The following is a 19,129-nucleotide window of genomic DNA, read 5'->3' on the forward strand; positions in this document are numbered from 1 at the left end:
AAACAAATCATGAGAGACAAGATCTTAACTATAGAGAACAAACTGAGGGTTGATGGAGGGAGGGGGGTGGGGGATGGGCTAGATGGGGGATGGGGATGAAGGAGGGCACTTGTTATGACAAACACTGGGTGTTACAGGTAAATGTTCAGAGCACTGAACTCTACTCCTGAAACCAATATTGAACTGTATGTCAACTAACTAGAATTTAAATAAATTTTTAAAAGTGCTGATCTTCAGATAGCCATGGGCTTTTAATTACAATATTTGATAGTTTGATTTTTCTGTACTACTTGGAAGCACTCACATCTTTATCTCATTTGATCCATACCTTCTTCTTCTATAGATAAGTCTCTTTTTTGGCCCTTTTTGCTATATCCTCATCTACCCATCACAACTACCTTACATGTTGACATGCTCCAGGATTCTTCATTTACTCCCTTTCTCACTCTCCATGGTTTTAGCTACTGCTGACAGTTAGATACACCTCTCCGGAGTCCAGTCTGCTCTCTCCTGCTACCCTGTAAACAATGTGTTCCAAATGAAACTCATTGTTCCCCCAACTCCCAAACTTCCTCCTCTCTTCCCTAAGCTGATGAATGTTACCCTCTTCCCATGCAAGTGCTCAAGCCTAGGAATCGTCTTAAAGTCCTTCTTCTTTCCTCCCTACACTGAATGAGTCTCAGTCCCGTGCACTAGATGTCTTCAATGTCTCTTAAGTCATGGTTTCCCTCCATTTTCAGCTTTACCTCCCCAGTTCAGGCCTTTGTATTATATCTCAAGACACTGACCTCATTATTGTAAGATTCTTCTCCCTTTTGTATAGCCCTCCACAAACCCATCCTCCATGCTACCCCCCTGAGTTACCTTCCCAAAATGAAAGGCTGATGATATTACTCTGCCTAAAGCAACGATTCCCTGTCTTCCTCCAGATGAAGTCCAAACAGCAACCATGGCATCCTCTGTAAGAATCTTACAAGTCTTGTATGCACAGCAAATTCCTACTCTTCTTCATTCTCTTTATACATTTTGTTTTTGTGAGGCATTCCCTGGTCACCCCAGGTTAGGTATTCTCTTTGCGTTCACTGCTTCATGAATTCAAATAATCTTATATATAACCTGAACTGCTTGGTGTTGATCTATTTGTCTTTCTTACTAAGCAACGGATTACTTGAGACCTAGGACCAGGCCTTTTTCATTTTTATAGTCATAGAGCCTAGAATAATATCATGAACACCAGAGACAGTAAAGAAACATTTATCGTTTAAGTATTCACAAATTATTTAAAATACTGAATGCTTGTTGTTGAAAGGAATAGAGGTTTGACTCCCTCCCAATATGCCCCAGGAGAATAAGTAAACAAATGAAGATAATTATTTCTTCTCATACCATTTCCATTCTCCTCCTTGTCCCTGCATCTTCTCCCCCACTTGAAGATAAACCCTGATGTACTCCCAACATTCAAACAGATTGTTAGCATGATGGAGAACACACATTTTGCATCCAGACAAAACCGGTACTTGGTTTTCTTATCTCTAAAACGGAAATGAGTCCTGCCTCACAGACATGCTGTGAGAGTAAGTGAAACAATGTTTGCCCAGTGCCTACACCATTGCCTTGCATACTTAAGTGATCAGTGTATGTCCAGTCCTTTTCCCCTCCTCAGTCCTGGGTCCACTGGGGGGATAGATTGGTCATAATCTTGTTGTCCTGTTGTCTGTTTTTTGATAAACCCTTCTTGTCTTGTGACTTATTAGTCCTTTGGATCCCTGGAGATAGAGTAAAACATTTTAACTCTATTCATCTGAGAATGTCATAGAGAATGTTTAATGTTAACAAAAAGTTACTGAGAGATACTGACAAAGAATGATGAGCCATCTTGGACCACAAAGTGGCTAAATTCTTGAAAAGAAGAGGAGAGAAAGGATGGGAAACAAGCAAATCAATTATGCATGTGGGGTGGCCTAATATGGACAAGGAAAGAATGATTTTTCTCTTTCTCCTCATGAATATTGTCACCATATGCTACATGAATTAAAATCCTAAAGCAACAGGCTCTCACTGGGTGACCAGTAATCAGATTATTTTTGTGTGTGAAGGTTTCAGTTGTGCTCTCCTTTGCGGGAAAACACTCATGGGAGAGGTGATCAGTTTCCTTTCTATCCAGCCACTATCTTGATACTTTCCTAGGCTTCACTGAAACCAACAAATCTAATATGCCCTCTAAAGCTTTTCTTTATAAAGACCATTTCCCTTATGATAACCATTTACTGTACCTATTTGTAAATGTATTGTAAGTTCTATGTGTACTGTATTTTTGTATTCAGACCAATTTTCATAAATATTTAAGTTGACTGCACATGAGTTTATTATACACACTTAAAAGTTTATTGCTTTCCTGTCTCCATTTTGTTTCCTTCCAGTCTGTTCATCTCTGGAGTCTTTTAGAAATTTACACATGTACCTAAACATTTCTGCTGTTCAGTCTTAATCTTCATCATAATGACTTCCTAAAACATTTTTATTTTTAAAATAATTTCCCTCAAGCTCTTCTTTTTAACCTTAGCTTAGCCATTTTTTCCCTTCCCCCCAAATCTTTACTGACTGCAAAAGTCTTTCAGAAATAGATATTGTCTCTTAATCACACTTAACATCTTAATCACATTTAAATACCTTCTCACCTTCTTTTTTTGAAATTATTCATTCATTCAGCAAATACTTACTGTACTAGGTGCTAGGAGTTGTTCTAGTGTTAGAGATATAGCAGTGAACAAAACCTCTGTTTTCAAAGAGCTTACCTACTGGGACATTGACAAATAACAAAATAAACCACACACACACACACACACACACATGCACATGCATCCTTCTAAGCCCAGAATACATTGTGTGTCCACCCTGTATGATACTCTCTTCTCATTCTTTTGGAATAGAATAGGTTGAACAGGATGCCCAGTTGGGATAGATTTCTGGAACATCTTGAGTTTCTTATTTTTATCACTCATGTGGAATTTATCGAATGCTACCAGGCATGGTGATTATTTTCCATAGACCAAAATCTTCCCACCTAAATTGAAAACCCATGTGGGCCAGATTCGTGACTTATATTGCTCCCAGCAGCCTTGCCTTCTAATTTATTTGTTCAAATAGTTGATGGTGTCAAAAAGGAGCAAGTGATTAAACTTTGAAAATGTCAATACACAATTTGGAGCCAGACAAATCTCTCTACTTAGCTGCCTACCTTCTCATCCACCTATGAACAATAGAAAATATCCTTACTGTTTTGGATTCCCACAGTAAGTCTCTGTTTTCTGAGGTAGTTTGGTTCAAGCCTCTGTAAGAAAGTTAAAAGTTCTGCTATCCTTAATCACAAATTGATGTTCTTTCTGAGGGTTAATTTTACGAGCGTTATTTTTGTAATTTCTGAGCACTTGTTCCAATATTTACTTAGAGATGAAATTCCTTCAAGCATTAAAGCCCTTATTAACACAACTGGGCAGACTTCATGGGAAAGAGGTCCAGATGAAATACTTCTATATACAACAGCGGAAAACTACAGCTCAGGAGCTCCAGTAAATTATCCCTTTTTAATCACTCAATAAGATTGCCCTCCGCGATGCACTTAGCCCTATGTGCTGGCTGGCATCTTCTATGTGCCAAATGATTCTTTCTCCTGGCAGCACACTCAGTGAGAAATACACCTGCTTTGTTTTACAGGTGTCTCTGAGTCAGACTGTCAAATATTATAAAGCTACCCTGTAACTTTAGGAATAGGTAAACCTAAATATGCTTCCTGCCATTCTAATTGACCTTTCCAGTGGTAGTTCCCAGCTCACGAAAATCTTACTATGGGTGTGAAGATGTTCCATTTACAAAAAAGAAGAAAGGTTTTTAGATGGTAGAGCTGGGAAATACTAATTTTTGCTTAGAGATTTTACCGTAATATGTGGTGAGTACATTTCATACATGATTAAGCTCTCTCCTTTACTTAGCTACAGTCAATAGAATATTGAATTAGAAAATATAAAACTTGGGGCTCCTGGGTGGCTCAGTCAGTTAAGCTATCTGCCTTCGACTTGGGTCATGATTCCAGGGTCCTGGGATCAGGCCCTGCATCGGGCTCTCTGCTCAGTGGGGAGTCTGCTTCTCCCTCTCTCTCTCTCAAATAAATAATAAATTTTTAAAAATATACAAAACTTTTGTATTTGTTATGATTATAGAGTTTTGTGTAATTATCCAAAAGCATTTAATAAAATTATTTTTGTATTTTTTCCTCAAAATAAAGAGAAAACTCACATGACCTTTAGCTGATCCCCACCTTTCACCCTATACTTCAAGAAATACTTAAAGATAATTCCTGCCCCTAATTTACTGCTAGCGGAACAGAATGTTCAATAGTTGCAAAGACATAATTTAGGAAATTCACCTGAACTAGCCCCATTTTCTTGGCTGGTGGGGATATATATATATATAATTATGGCCGAGATTTATTATAACAAAAGATATAATACAGGAGATGCAGGGAAAAGATACACTTAAGCAAAGGCTATAGAAGTCACACAGAGGTGTCCTTGTCTTCCCTCTCTTTCTGCTAGCATAGCATAGGATGCAATTTTCTTGTGGGAGATAGCTCCGCCTAAGGAAGCCCACCTGAGTCATGGGATCCAGAATTCATACAGGTGTAAGCTCCAGTTTCCTATAGGGAAACTCCAATTTGAATGACGGTACATTTCTCTCAGGCTAGACGGTACATTTCTCTCAGGTGGCATAACATTTCTCAACTGCTAAAGGAGTCAACCACGTGTTCTCTCTCTGGGGAAACTACCCTTTAGTAATGAAGAGGGGAAAGTAAAGACATTCCCAAGTGAAGGAAAACAAAAAATTTATTGCCAGCAGTTCTACCTTTACATATTGACTAGTTACTAGAAGTTCTTCAAACAAGAAGAAAATGATGAAAGAATCTGGAAGCATCAAGGAAGGAAGAAGGAATAGCAAAAAGAATTGAAATATGGGTACATACAATAGGCTATCTGTTTCCTCATGAGTTTTATAAATCATATTTGATGATTGAAACAAAAATGAAGAGAGGTAAAGAGAGCTAAATGGATGTGAGGTTTCCACACTTCCCTCAAAGTGATAAAATGTGGATACCAGCAGACTGTGATAAGCCATGTATGTATACTAAAATTCTATAGTAACCACTACAAACCAATACAAAGAGCTACACTCAAAAATGATGTAAATAAATCAAGATGGAAAACTAAAAAATGTTCAGGTAACCAACAGAAAGGCAAAAAAGGAAAAACAGAGGAATAAGAACCAATCAAAAGGCAGAGATTGACAGAGTGGATTAAAAAGTTATAATGGAGGGGCACCTGGCTGCCTCAGCCAGTAGAGCATGCGACTCTTGATCTCAGGGTTGTTAGTTCGAGCCCCATGTTGGGTGTAGAGATTACTTAAAAATAAAAGCTTAAAAAAAAAAAGTTATATGGAACTATATGCTGTTTAAAGAAATTCACTTTAAATTCATTGATATAGGTAGGTTGAAAGTGAAAAGATGGAAAAAGATACCATGTAAACATTAACTTTTTAAAAAGCAGGAGTGGCTCTTTAATACGTAATAAAGTAGACTTCAGAGCAAAGAAAATTTCTAGAGACAAAGACATATGAAAAATGGATTAATCTGTGAGGAAGACACAATGATCTAATATATAGCACCAAACAACAGAGCCTCAAATACATGAAACAAAAACTGATAGAGCAGAAAGTAGAAATAGACAAGTCCAAAATTATTGTTGAGGACTTCAACACTCCCCTCTGAGCAACTGATAGAACTACTTGACCTGAAATCAGCAAAGATATAAAAGATTTGAACAATACCAGCAATAAATAGGATCTAATCAATGAATTATAGAACATTCCACCACTAACAACAGAAAACACATTTTTTCAACTTCATGTGGAACATTTACAAATACCTGGGGTCATAAAACAGAACTCAGCAACTTTAAAATAATTGAAATCATACAGAATATGATCTCTGACCCTTATAGAAACAAACTAGAAATTAACAACAGAAAGACAAGAAAATCTCTAGATGTGCAGAAATTGAATGACACATTTCTAAATAATCTATGGGACAAAAGTCTCAAAGGAAGTTTAAAACTACAAAGAACTAAATGAAAGTGAAGATGTAGCATATGAAAATTTGTGGGATACAGGCAAAGCAGTTCTAAGAGGGAAATTTATTTTACTAAATGTATTAGAATAAAAGGGAGGTCTTGAGTCAGTAAGCTAAGCTCTTACCTCAAGAAATTAGAAAAAGACAAGCAAAATAAACCCAATACAAGCAGAAGGAAGAAAATAGTAAGGAGCAGAAATCAATGAAATTGAAAACAGAAAAGCAATAGAGAAGGCCAATGAAATCAAAAGCTGGTTCTTTAAAAATGTCAGTAACATTGATAAACTTCTAGCAAGACTAACAAAGCATAAAAAAGAGGATATGTAAATTATCAATATTAGAAATGAAAGAGAGAATTATCATCACAAACCCTACACACATTGAAGGATAATGCTATGAGCACTTTAATTCAGCCACTTAGATGAAATGAACAAATTCATCAAAATCTGCCAACTATCAAAACTCACCAAGGATGAAATAGATGACCTAAATAGTCCAGAACTATGAAAGAAACTGAATTCATAAAACCCTTCCTAAAAAGAATCTCCTGACCCCGATGGTTTCATTTAGTGAATTTTGCTAAATGTTTCGAGAATCAATACCAACTCCAAACAGTCTTTTCCAGGAAATAAGGGAGAATGTTTCCCAATGTATGATACCAGCATTATCCTAATGCCAATATCAGACAAGGTGGTTGTACAAAAAGAAAATTACGGCCCAGTATCCATCATGAATACAGATGTAAAAGTCCTCTACGAAATATTAGCAAATCAAATCCAGTGATACATAGAAAGAATAATTCATCTAAGAGGAGTTTATCCCAGGAATGTAAGGCTCGTTCAATATTTGAAAATCAATCAATGTAATCCACCATATTGACAGTATACAGAAAAAAACCCACATGATCATATTAATTGATGCAGAAAAATAATTTGATGAAATTCAACATCATTTATGATTAAAAATACAACTGTCAGTGAAGTAGGAATATAAGGGAACTTTCTCGACCTGATGAAAGGCATCCACGGGCTGGGGGGGGGGGGGAACAACTGATTATATCATACTTAATGGTGAAAGACTGGATGCTTTTCTGAAAAAATCATGAACAAAACAAGGATAACTATTCTTATCACTCCTATTCATCACTGTATCCTTATCACTCCTATTCATCACCTACACATTGCAATAAGGCAATTTTTAAAAGTATAAAGACTGGAAAATGAGGGGGAAAAAACAGTTCCTATTTGCAGACAACAAGATAGTCTGAATAGAAAATCCATAAGGAGTCTATTTTTTAAAAAACCTCTTAGGACTAATAGGTGACTTTAGCAACAGATCAGTATATCAGGTCAAAACATAAAAATCAATCATATTTCTATATGCTGGCAATGAAAAATTGAAAACCAAAAATTTGTTGAATACCATTTTTAACAGCTTTAAAAATGAGATATGAAATATCTCAAAACATATATTGAGAACCATCAAACACAAAGGAAATCAAAGAATCACTAAATAAGTGAAGAGATATACCATGTTCATGTATTGGAAAACTCAACATAGTAAAAATGTCAGTTTTCCCCCAAACTGATCTATAGATTTGGTATAATTCTATCAAAATTCCAGCAGGATTTTTTTAGATATAGACATGCTAAATCTAAAACCTTTATGGAAGGGTATATAAAATAATTTTAAAGAAAGAATAAAGTTGAAAAAATCTCTCGATTTAATGATTTATGATAAAGTTACAGTAATCAAAATATTGGTAAATGTGTCTTATGTGCATTCTAAGAAGAATTTCCCTTTTTTTGTGTCTGTTTTAACCAGCAGTTGACCAAGTTGATTTCTTCTTTTTTTTTTTAAGTTGTGTTTATTTAAGTAATCTCTACACCCAACGTGGGACTCGAACTCACCACCCCAAGGTCAAGAGTCACACGCTCTGAGACGTCAGGTGCCCAGACCCAGCTGCTTTCAATCTTCAACAAGTTTCAGCCAGTGTTCTGTGGGTTGTCATTCCACTGTCAGCCCAGTTTCCAAAGGCTTTGCCGTGCTATTTGGAGCAGCCCTGACTGTGTGCCAACTAGTGTCCAGTTTAGGATTTGGGTGGTGGTCACTCCCATCGTTCTATCCTCAACATCTGTGATGTACTGTTTAGGGTCAGAACGATATGTACACAGCTTGGGGGTAAGCCTAAGAATTCATAAATAACTTGATTTTTTTTCCTGAGCTTTTCCCTTTTCATGATCTCCCTTGTCTTTGTTGGTTCCTTGGGGGGTTTTTTTGGTCCTCAAGTCGGAAAACTTTATTTACCCTGCCCTGCTATACTCTGGCCGTGACTGCCCCTATGATCTCCAGCCAAGCAACATGAGGACTGAGCGAGTATAAAGTTATTTTAGGTTCTTATGAGATGCTGATGTCACCACTGCTGCCACAGTCACAGGATTCCTTGGGGGCTGGGACACAAGAGAGTGAAGGGAAAAAAAGAAAACAACAAAACATGGCTTTCCTCTACTCTGTGTCTTTCCTGTTTCTCAAGAGGGCTTCTCCTTGAACTCTCTCTGTGCTGATGCCCACTTCCAGGATTTTGAGCTATGTCTAGAGAATACTGGAGAAAAATAAAAAGATAAACTCACCATCTGTTCAGTAATTCCAGAGACCTTCTCGGATCTTCTGTTACCATTTGCTTTTCAGAGTCTTCAAGTAGCTGTTGAATCCTGTCCAGGTTTGATGGACTGTATTCAGTAGGAGAAACAGGGTTAAATGTGCCTACTCCATGTTACCTGGAATGAGAATACATGTCATTGCTTTTGTTCAACTCATAAATTAATGAGGGAACCAGTAAGATGTTAATATTGGTCCAAAGGACATTTGAGGAGCTAGGGATTTATATCCAATTTAATTAAAGAATGTTAGAAAAAGATGGCTGAGTTACATTAAAAATAAACCAAAAACTGGTTACCATCCTACAGGACAATAAACTATAACCTCTGGCCATATCTTCTCCATTGACAGAAATAATGTGCATCTCTACTAAACAAACACATGTTAGCTAGCAAATTCTCTAAGTTTGAAACGATTAATTCACCGAATATTTTAATTAAACAATATCTTTACAAAGTACATTCCAGTTTTCCTAAGTACAGAACTAAGTACATTTCCCTATAAAAACTTTAGGTAAGTCTTCCCCTGCATGACATGAAAATTCCATGCTAGCCTTATTTTGTTTTGCCTTTTTTCCAAGTTTTGGGTCATTTTTCTTAAAAACAGTAATTCAAACTCTTCTTGCAGAAGGTCTCACCTGAAGCAAGAGATGATGTAAGACTGGCTTACACTCCCTGAGGAGGCAACCTATTTTTTCCCAATTCAATAAATGTTTATTACATACCTACTATGCACCAGACATCTGGCTAGGCAATTGTATGCAAGACCAGTATATGATTTTCATAATATGTATCAATCATGTTGTGTTCTCTTGACAGTTAATTTCTCTTACATAATATAGAAACCATAAAACTCTATTGTTGTCATCAAAAATTTGAAAACTGCACATGATACGGTCGTTAAGGTATAAAATACTCTCTTTCTGGGGTGCTCTTCAGATGAACTCGGAGTGCAGTTAGTGCCTATTCATTTTGTGACTTTGATTGCTGCCGTTTCCTCTCAAAGGAAAGACCGAGGGAAAAAAGAAGAGGAAAAAGTGAAGGAGGAAGAGGAGTTTGCGGCAGCCCCAAAATTGGCTGGAGAAGGGAGCCCTGATAAAGAATGGTACCCTCCCTCCGACCCGGGCTTCTGTGTTTATGTGTATGAAGTGACCAAGTCAGTATTTCCCATAACCAATATTAAGGAGCAGATTGAGGCTCTTGCAAAGTAAGTGGTCTCTATATACATCGGCATTTTAAGTTTCTGAAGCAAAGTTTTTGATTTTAGCGGTTTGCATTTCTTAGCCCATTTTCAGCTAACGACATTGTAATTACTGCCCCCCCACTTCTGACCTTGAAGCAGAAACATAATAAATTGGAAAAAATGCCCAATTTCTATTTTAGGTCCTATTTCCGCCAAGAATCAGAGCTAGGAGCTGGAAATTGCTTAAAGAAAAACACTTTTGTCATTTTCTCCAGCTAAACCATTAAAGGCATCGTTCAACGTGATCCTGAAGAAGTTAGGAATGAATCAAAAGTTTGAAAATTAAATTACTCCAAAAATAAAAAAAGAAAGAAAGAAAATTAAATTACTCCTTAGGTACCTGGGGTGCTCACAATTTAACGAAGCGTATTGTGAATTCTTTGTAAACTCACAAATTATTTTCTTTTTTTAATTTTTTCAATTTGAATTCAATGAATTAACATATAGTGTATTATCAGTTTCAGAGGTAGAGTTCAGTGATTGATCAGTCTTCTATAACACCCAGTGCTCATTCCATCACGTGTGCTCCTTAATGCCCATCACCAGGTTACCCCATCCCCACAAATTCTTTTCTGATACAAATAACCGTCGCTATTTTTAGGTCAGACAGATGTCTGATATTTTGCGTTTCGCGTTGCTCTCGAGTGTGGTTGTGAGCGTTCTAAGAGGTGGCTGTTTGGGCAGGCTAGACACTCTGTGTGAGCCAGTGATGTTGCCTTCTTAATTAGAGCATTTAATGTGAGTCCACTAAGAGACATCTGAGAACTTGACTTGGTAGCTGTAAGGGGTTAGGAATCGCAGGAAGTGGAGGGTGGCCTCCATAACTGGCACCGACAACCAGTTAGTGAGCTACTGGATCCTGCAACAGCTGTAGTCTCCACGGGAGCTTGTGTCTATTCCAAGTAGCAGTGCATTGCACTCATCAAACCTGGATGTGACAACTGCAAGAAACACAGCCGCCAGATCATTGACTTCTTGTCAGCCAGAACTGGAAGAGAACATTTTTGGCGACTGAAGTTTTCCTGATGTCCTTGAGAAGTGATGACTCGAGCAGAACTCTGATTTAGCTCATTTCAGCATTTGTCAGATGTCCTCATGCTTTGTTCCTATCAGAAATACTTTTCATCATTCCCAAATAATTGTTTTTTTAACCTGAGCCCTTTTCGAGGCGAGATCCAGAGATTTGTCCCCGTGCCTTTGGTTTCCCACATTCATTACAGGATACCTGGCGGGGGTCCGTGCGACAGCTCTCTCCCCGCCCCTTTCTCTGTTTTTCAACGTTGTTCTTCTTTGCTTGATCCTACATACAGCAAGAGGAAATTCTTTCTTAAAATTTGCAATTCTGCCTTTACTCCAAGATGTAGTAGGCTTCATCAGTCGACAGAAGATTTTTGCAGGTGTGTTTATTGACTTCTTCAGGGAGAGCCTCAAATGAGGAGGAAACCCCTAGGCAAACTATACCACCCAACTTCCTTAGTTTTCCTTCTGCCCCCTTCCTCTCTCCTCTCACTTCAGGGTTACATAAATGCCTCTAAATAAAAAAAATAAATAAAAATAAGACAACTTAAAAGGAAAAAACTTATAAAACTTGAAAATATTTGGGAATCCAATGGGAAAATTTCCTATGTGTTCACATTATCTCTGAGTTCAAATTCCTTAAAAGAAGGACCATATGTTAGTACAATGCCTTGGATTTCAGATTGAAACGTTTGAAAATACTTTTCAAGAGCAAGATAGAACTTTAAGACTGCACTGATACAAATTTAGTGTGATATTGATTTGTATCTTGTTATAAATATCGAAATTAGCATTCATTTCTTCCTTTGTGTTGAATGAAATTGTTAGAATTTCAGTTTATACATGAGAGTTTGAAGACAGTAGGCATAATGTTAACACGCTTATAGTAAGTTTAAAAAGTAAAGCCAATGATAAAAGTCAGAGGAAATATAGTTTTCACACATACAGTTACACTCAAAGCATCCAAAACGAGATATTAAACTTGACTGATTTGATCTCAATGTAATTGACACAGGTATGTGGCAGAAAAAATGGGCGGTAAAGTGTCAAAAGAGAAACTACATGATTTCAGCTGGGAACTTCATATAAGTGAACTAAAATTTCAACTTAAATCCAACGTTATACCAATTGGACTGATCAAAAAAGGAATCTTCTACCATCGAGCTTTGCTTTTCAAGGTACTTAAGATGTTTTGCCTCACTTGCCAGTAGGTACAAATGTTTGTCGTTATTATAATGGTGTGAGCCGTCGGCTAACACTTAACTGGCTAATATCAATCCTATCGTTTAGAGTTACTTCTATTTGAGATATATATGTAACGTGTGTATTTGCCAGACTATCGGAAGCATATTCATTCAACATTTATCATACATCTACTATAGGCCAAGGGCTCTCCTAAGGTCTGGGAATATAGAGATACTAAAGTGGCAGCCCCTACCCCAGGTGCCTAAGCCCGACTTGTGGGTTCTAAGGAGATGTCAGGGAAAGTTTCAGGGGATGAAGTGATATGCAGCCTGAGTATTAGAGGCTAAGTAGGATTTCAGCAGGTAAAGAAGGAAGACAAGAGCATTCTAAACAAACCAATATTTTATACAAAATAACTGGAATGAGAGCCCCTGGTCCATCTGAGGAGTGTAGAGTAGTTTGTCTGGATGAAGGAAAGAGGAGGGGTTGGATGAGGCTAAGGGCCAGATCACAAAGCACCATGTGAGTTTGCACTTGATCCTAAAATCTGTGAGTAGCCACTGAATGTTGTTAAGGGGAAAGCAGCAACATGATTTTGGAAGACCGTTCAGGCAACAGAATGGGGAATCAATTAGAGCAGGGGCAGGACTGGAGACAGGAAGACCAACTGGAAGGTCATTGGAGCAAGAAATACAGGTGACCTTTACTAAAGCAATAGCTGTGAAGACGTGGAAGAAGGTGTGAATTTACAGGGAGATTTAAAACAGTTGGGTGTCTGCCTAGGTGTGGTATGAGGGACTGCATGAGAACAAAGTGAATTTTCAGGTCCTGGGCAGGGCAACTGGTAATGATGGCATTATTCACTGAGATGGGGACACTAAAGAAGGATCAGATACGAGAAAGAGGGGGTGATTTTTTTCTCCATTGTGTCAAGTGTCTGGAATACAATAGGAGCTGCAAAAATGGTTTCTGAACTCTAGTCTGAATGTATAAGATTCCTATCCCCTCCCAAATACCTACAAACCTCTTTACATCCATGTATATCTTGCTTCCAGTTCTAAGCGAATTCTATCTCTAATCCAAATGCCAACCTTCCATATTTTCTTGGATTTCTTGCTTTATCAAATTTTCTCCTCCTTAAATCTCTTTCTCTCTATTAGCTGTTTTTCCTTTAAAATCTAAAGTTAAGTCTGTACTCTTTGAAAAGGAAATAGAAATCTTTTCTCATCATAGCTACAACTACTCCTATAGCTCCTATTACCATGACCACCATCATTTTGAGCTACGTGTCAAGCACCTGATAAATGCAATTGTGAAGAGTCTCACAAATGCCAAAGGTTGAAATTACTACCCTTGTTTGAAAGACAAGAAAACCGAACTCAAAGAGAGAATTTACCCAAGGTCAACCAGAGGCCCAGCTGGAACCCGTACCCATGCCTGTCTGAATCAAACCTACCACATTGCTTCTATCTGTAGATAATTCTCATTCCAGGGCAAAATTCAAAGTCATCTCAGCACCTTAGTCATCTCAGTCCCTCCTTAGCATGCCTCATTTTTCTCCTCAGCCCACTGCAGCCTGGCCTTAGCTCCCTGTCTTACTTGATATGTCAAAGAATTTGTCACTGATCCTTCTCATCCCTTGACATCACTCTCTTTAGTAACTTCTATCCTCTCTTTCCACCTCATCTCAGTCGCCTTTGGTGACCTCTTTTCCTCCATGCCCCTTCAATGTGGGGGTCCCTCACGGTTCCAACCCAGACTCTTTTCTCACTTTATGTACTTTCTACGGTGCGGTCCTCCTGTCACGTGACCTTAAACACTAACTGCCTAAGGTACCCAGATTCTCTCCTCTGTCCCACAGACCTCTCCTGATTCCTGATCTGTTTGCGCTCCAGCTGGCTGCACCCGAGCATCTCCTAGGCACTGTATTAGTGTGCTCATGCTGCTGTCTCAAAATACCATACACTGGGGGGCTTAAACAGTAAACATTTATTTCTCACAATTGTGGAGACTGGGAAGTCTAAGATCAAGGTGCCAACAGAGTCAGCATCTGGTGAGGACCCTCTTCCTGGTTTGCAGTGGCCACTTTCCGCCTCTGTCCTCACATCCCGGACAGACAGGAGGCTCTGATCTCTTCCTCCTCTTACTGAAGCATTAATCCCGCAGTGGGGGCTCCATGTTCATGACCTCCTCTGAACCTAACTACCTAAAGACCCATCTCCCAATACCACCCTACTGGGGATCAAGGTTTCAGCATATGAACTGGGTGGGGGGTGGGGGGAGACACGAACATTCAGTCCATCTCATTATGCCGAACTGAATCTATTACCCTCACACCTGCATCGAGTGACACAATTCATTAGCTGGGTCTTGCCCACCCCTGACGGCCTGACCGCTAATACCAATGATAAAATCTTTTATCCTTCCACCCTCCTAAATTGTTCACTCCTGTAAATACTCTTCATCTTCCCTATTTTCTTCCAGTTTGTTGCCTCCTTTTTGGCTTTACTTTTACCCCTTGGCAGCCTAGATGAATTATCCTTAGACCTTATAATTGGCTCACTAACTTCCCCCACTTTCTTGACCCCATCCGTCCTCCCTACTGCCTTGCCAGTCCCCCCGGGGCCAGTCGGATTGCTTGCCCTTTCCACTGTGACACTCGGGCTATGGAACTTGACAGTGGGGAGTGCCACAGCCGAGTCAGCGTGCCCAACTCATGTGGACAGTCATTTGGCCTGGCCACTCTTTTCCAGCTCCTGGTCACAGGCTTTTCCTTTTCCCGCAGCAGCTCTGCCCCACGTGTCTGTCCTACTAACACTTTCATCTCTGCCTCTTCCTCTAAGCAGACGACTTTGTTTCGCACTTTGCAGAGAAGATGGAGACTTTCAGCTGGGAACTCATTCAACTCAGTGGGAGGCAGTATCACCCTGAGGCTAGGAACTCAGACTCTGGGGACAGATTCCCTGGCTTCCACATTAGGTCACCACTTACGGTGACCTTCCTCAGGAAAATGATCTGGCCTCAGTTTCACTCTCCATAAAATGGGAAACGCAATCGTTATCTATTTCACAGGATTATTTTGATGATTTAAAGTGCCTTGACATGGAGTTAAGAGAGCAATAAATATTATTTCAGAGAACATGTTTATTTTTGACTCTCTACCCCACTAGACAATGAGTATAAGAGGATTCTTGTACCAATTCCAGTGGGGGGAGGGATGGCAGGCCCGGGGTGGGGGGAGCAGCTTTTATACATCCACCCAATCCTCAGACATCAGCTAGGTCAATGCAACTCAATTCTGACACTACCCACCTGGGGACAGCGTCAGACCCCACAGGTTACGGGCTCACTCCTGCAACACTGCTCCCTCCCCGCCACACAAACTTCAGCCAACCAGTCACAAGCCCGGCTGTCATCTGCGCTTCTGACCAGCCAGCTATAGATTGGAGGTTCCCAAGAACACAGCCCCTCAGGGTTGATTAATTTGCCAGAGGGGCTCACAGAACTCAGAAACATTTTACTTACTAGATCACCAGTTTATCATAAAAAGATATAACTCAGGAACAGCCAGATGGAAGAGATGCATAGAGAAAGGTAGGGGGAGAAGGCTTGGAGCTTCTGTGCCCTGCTCCAGGCGCCCCACTCTCCCTGAATCTCCACGGGGTCACCAATCCGGAACCTTTCCGAATTCTCGCCTTTTGGGTTTTCAGGGAAGCTTCATTTCATAGCCATGATTGATGAAATCATTGCCACTGGGGGCTGATTCAACCTGCAACCCCTCTCCCCTCCCCAGGTTCAGGGTGGGACTAAATGTTGTAACCCAATCATAAGATTTGTTCCCCTGCCAAACAGCCCCCATCCTTAAGTGCGGTCCAGAAGTCACCTCATTAACATAAGGAAAGACACTTTTATCGTTCTCATCACTTAGGAAATTCCAAGGGTTTAGGAGTTCCGTGCCAGAAACGGGACAAAGACCAAACGTGTATTTCCTATTATAAATGACAATACCACAGAATGCCATCCATTTGGATTCTGTTGTATTCTAGTTGACTGTTTACCAGGCAGGCTCAGACTTGATAGGATGGAAGGCTCTAAAAGTGACAACCATGTCTTAATTATCTTGGTCCACCCAAGAAAGACTACCTTGGTGAAGTCAATACACAGTAGGTAATCAATAAATCACATTAATATATAGATGGATTTTTAAAACAACACAATTCTTGTCTTCTACTAGGAACACCTATTGAGTACCTACTCTGTGCAGCATTCATAGCTCTAGGCCCTTGACACGTATTCATTCCCTTCATCTCCATAACCACCCTGCTAGGAAGGAGGTTCGACTGTTGTTATCCTCATTTCTCAGATGAAGAAATAGAAGTACAGAGAGGCTGAGTCATTTGCCTGAGGTGACAACAACTAGTAAGTGGCTGAGCCAAAATTCAAATCCAGGCAGTCTGAGCAGTCTCTTAATCCACTATGATGTGGCTAAGAAGTTTCCAGATTATTTTAAAGGTACTTTTTAAATAACTTCAAAATCAGGACAAACTGAAGAGAGCGCTTCTAAGGAACATAAGCCACTCCGGAGGAAGTGGCATCAGGCATCCCAAGAAGGGCCAACCCCCTGCTCACGGCAGCGTCCCCATCACACAGAATAAATCGGCAAGAAAGAGGTCCCCACCAATTTGATCCCTCCATTCAATCCCGCTGCATAGCACACCCACAGAGCAGCCTAGAAGCATGGAAAGATTGATAGATGCGGTAGTGCTGAAAGCCCGTGGAATAGCTATTCTCCAATGACGTTATCAATCTTGTGCTGATACAATGCAGTGTAACTGCCTGAAAAATGTCACTTCCCAGCAGGACCTACGCAGAGATTTTGAGTCTACAGGATCTTGGGGAACAAGGGAACTTACCACATTTTATTGGCTCCTATCACAATATCCCACATTTTTTTTCCAGCCTCCTTTCTAAGCACTTCTCTGCAAGAGTTGTGTATTTCCCCTTCAACAAGGTGGGTCTTCCAGCTAAGGATTTTTCTCCGCCCCTCTCCCTCCTCACTTTTGGTTGATCTTGTGTTTTCTCCCACAGGCGCTGGCTGATAAAATTGGCATCGGCTGCTCTCTGGTTCGTGGGGAGTATGGCAGAGCCTGGAATGAAGTTAAGTTGATGAATGAATCTCGTAAGGGACTGATTGGGGCTCTCCCTCCTCCTGAGGTGTATATCGTTGACCTCATGTTCCATCCAGGCGGGTTGATGAAGTTAAAAAGTAAAGAGGCAGATCTTTACAGATATCTCTAAGCTACCAAATGAACAAAAAGGGGTTCACACAAGAAGTGCATTATATACACTTCTTATGAAGTTCACCAATTGATTTTATTTCTTTAAATAAAAGTATTAGAAATGTTCTCTCTGTGTAGAAATGAGGACACTTGGATTGAACTTGGTGGTGGTGGTGGTTCTGATTTCAGGTTCTTGGCAAGAGTTCAGTCTGATTAGATCCTATTATGCTCACTGTCCCTCATGTAAAGATTATTATTGTCAAAATTAATCCACCCCACTCTTTCCCGAGGAGCCTCTCTGCCCTTTGGGAATCATGTGGTAAAGCACCCAGCTGCCGGCCGCTGTTCCTGGGACAATACCGTGGCCTCATGCCTGTCATTCTTCACGCCCAGAATGGTTCAGGAACAGTTGGTTAAATAAACTCAGTAGTATTTTTTTTTTTAAAGATTTTACTTATTTATTTGACAGAGAGAGAGACAGCGAGAGAGGGAACACAAGCAGGGGGAGCGGGAGAGGGAGAAGCAGGCTTCCCGCTGAGCAGGGAGCCCACTATGGGACTTGATCCCAGGACCCTGGGACCATGACCTGAGCCGAAGGCAGACGCTTAACAATTGAGTCACCCAGGCGCCCCGTAAACTCAATAGTGTTTTATGTCTTCTGTCACCTTGTCCCACTTTCTTAAAGTCAGATTATTGATAGTTCGAGTATGTATAGATCGATTTTAGTATTACAAATTCCTTTCTAAAATTTTTTTGTTCACACTTAAAAACAACGTATTATTAAGAACACCGTCTAATATACTTCACTGAACTAAAAATCTTTCTAAAACCCATTCCCATAAACTGTGTTTGTCTTTGGTCCTGTCTTTGTTTTACTTGAAGATATACCTTCAGTTAAAAACAACTCTGATTTGCTTTTACACATTTTCATGCTGGGTCACAAAAATAGTTGTTTTGAATTTATGTAGCCTAAAAATTCTTCTTTGGAAAATTTTAGATATAGAAAGAGAGTAAATCTTTGTGAGAAATTGTGTTTTCAGTATTGAGAATGAAACAGGGAGCAAACACACATTTTAAAAGATAAATAAAAACTAGTAATATGATGACTCTCATAAAGTATATATATCCTCGCCTGACTTTAAGTCTAAAGTTTACTGTAATCATTTTACTAGAAGGTTTTCAAAAGTCAGATTGATTTTAGAAATTAAGGCTGAGATGATTCTACACAAACCGATGGTAACTTCAAAGAATTTGTATTTCCTTATTTCAAATTAAAGTTCTTTATATCAAATGGTGTGGTAATTATATTTATCATGCAATTTCGTGAACTGGTGCGTGGATTATACCCGTCTAAGCATTTTCAAGTCTGTTTTGATCCAGAACACATTTAAAGTGGATTACAAAGATATGTAAGATGTAACAAGATAAAAATAAATGAAAAACAGGCGTAAATGTTGGAAAGAAAGTTCGACGAGGCCAGGAATAAGCTTAGAATTTGAATGCATCCATGAAAATCCCATGCATATGTTAGCAGTGGGTGAGAAGTTGACGCTAAGCTCTCTAGCAGACA

At 39.5% G+C, this 19,129-nt stretch overlaps 1 protein-coding gene across 2 annotated transcripts in view; it reads left to right on the forward strand.

Moving 5' to 3' along the window:
- The window catches only part of ARMC3 (armadillo repeat containing 3), an 89,435-nt gene extending 71,750 nt beyond the window's left edge, over positions 1–17,685 (forward strand). For both annotated transcript variants that reach the window (XM_036092619.2, XM_078075221.1), the window contains 3 exons: positions 9,842–10,042; positions 12,111–12,273; positions 17,369–17,685. In XM_036092619.2, coding sequence (XP_035948512.2) covers positions 9,842–10,042; positions 12,111–12,273; positions 17,369–17,578 — 574 coding nt within the window. In that variant the 3' untranslated portion in view covers positions 17,579–17,685. The remainder of the gene's footprint in view (positions 1–9,841; positions 10,043–12,110; positions 12,274–17,368) is intronic.
- Positions 17,686–19,129: the final 1,444 nt, after the last annotated feature.

Source organism: Halichoerus grypus, chromosome 6 (assembly GCF_964656455.1).
Source record: "Halichoerus grypus chromosome 6, mHalGry1.hap1.1, whole genome shotgun sequence".
Lineage (NCBI taxonomy): Eukaryota > Metazoa > Chordata > Mammalia > Carnivora > Phocidae > Halichoerus > Halichoerus grypus.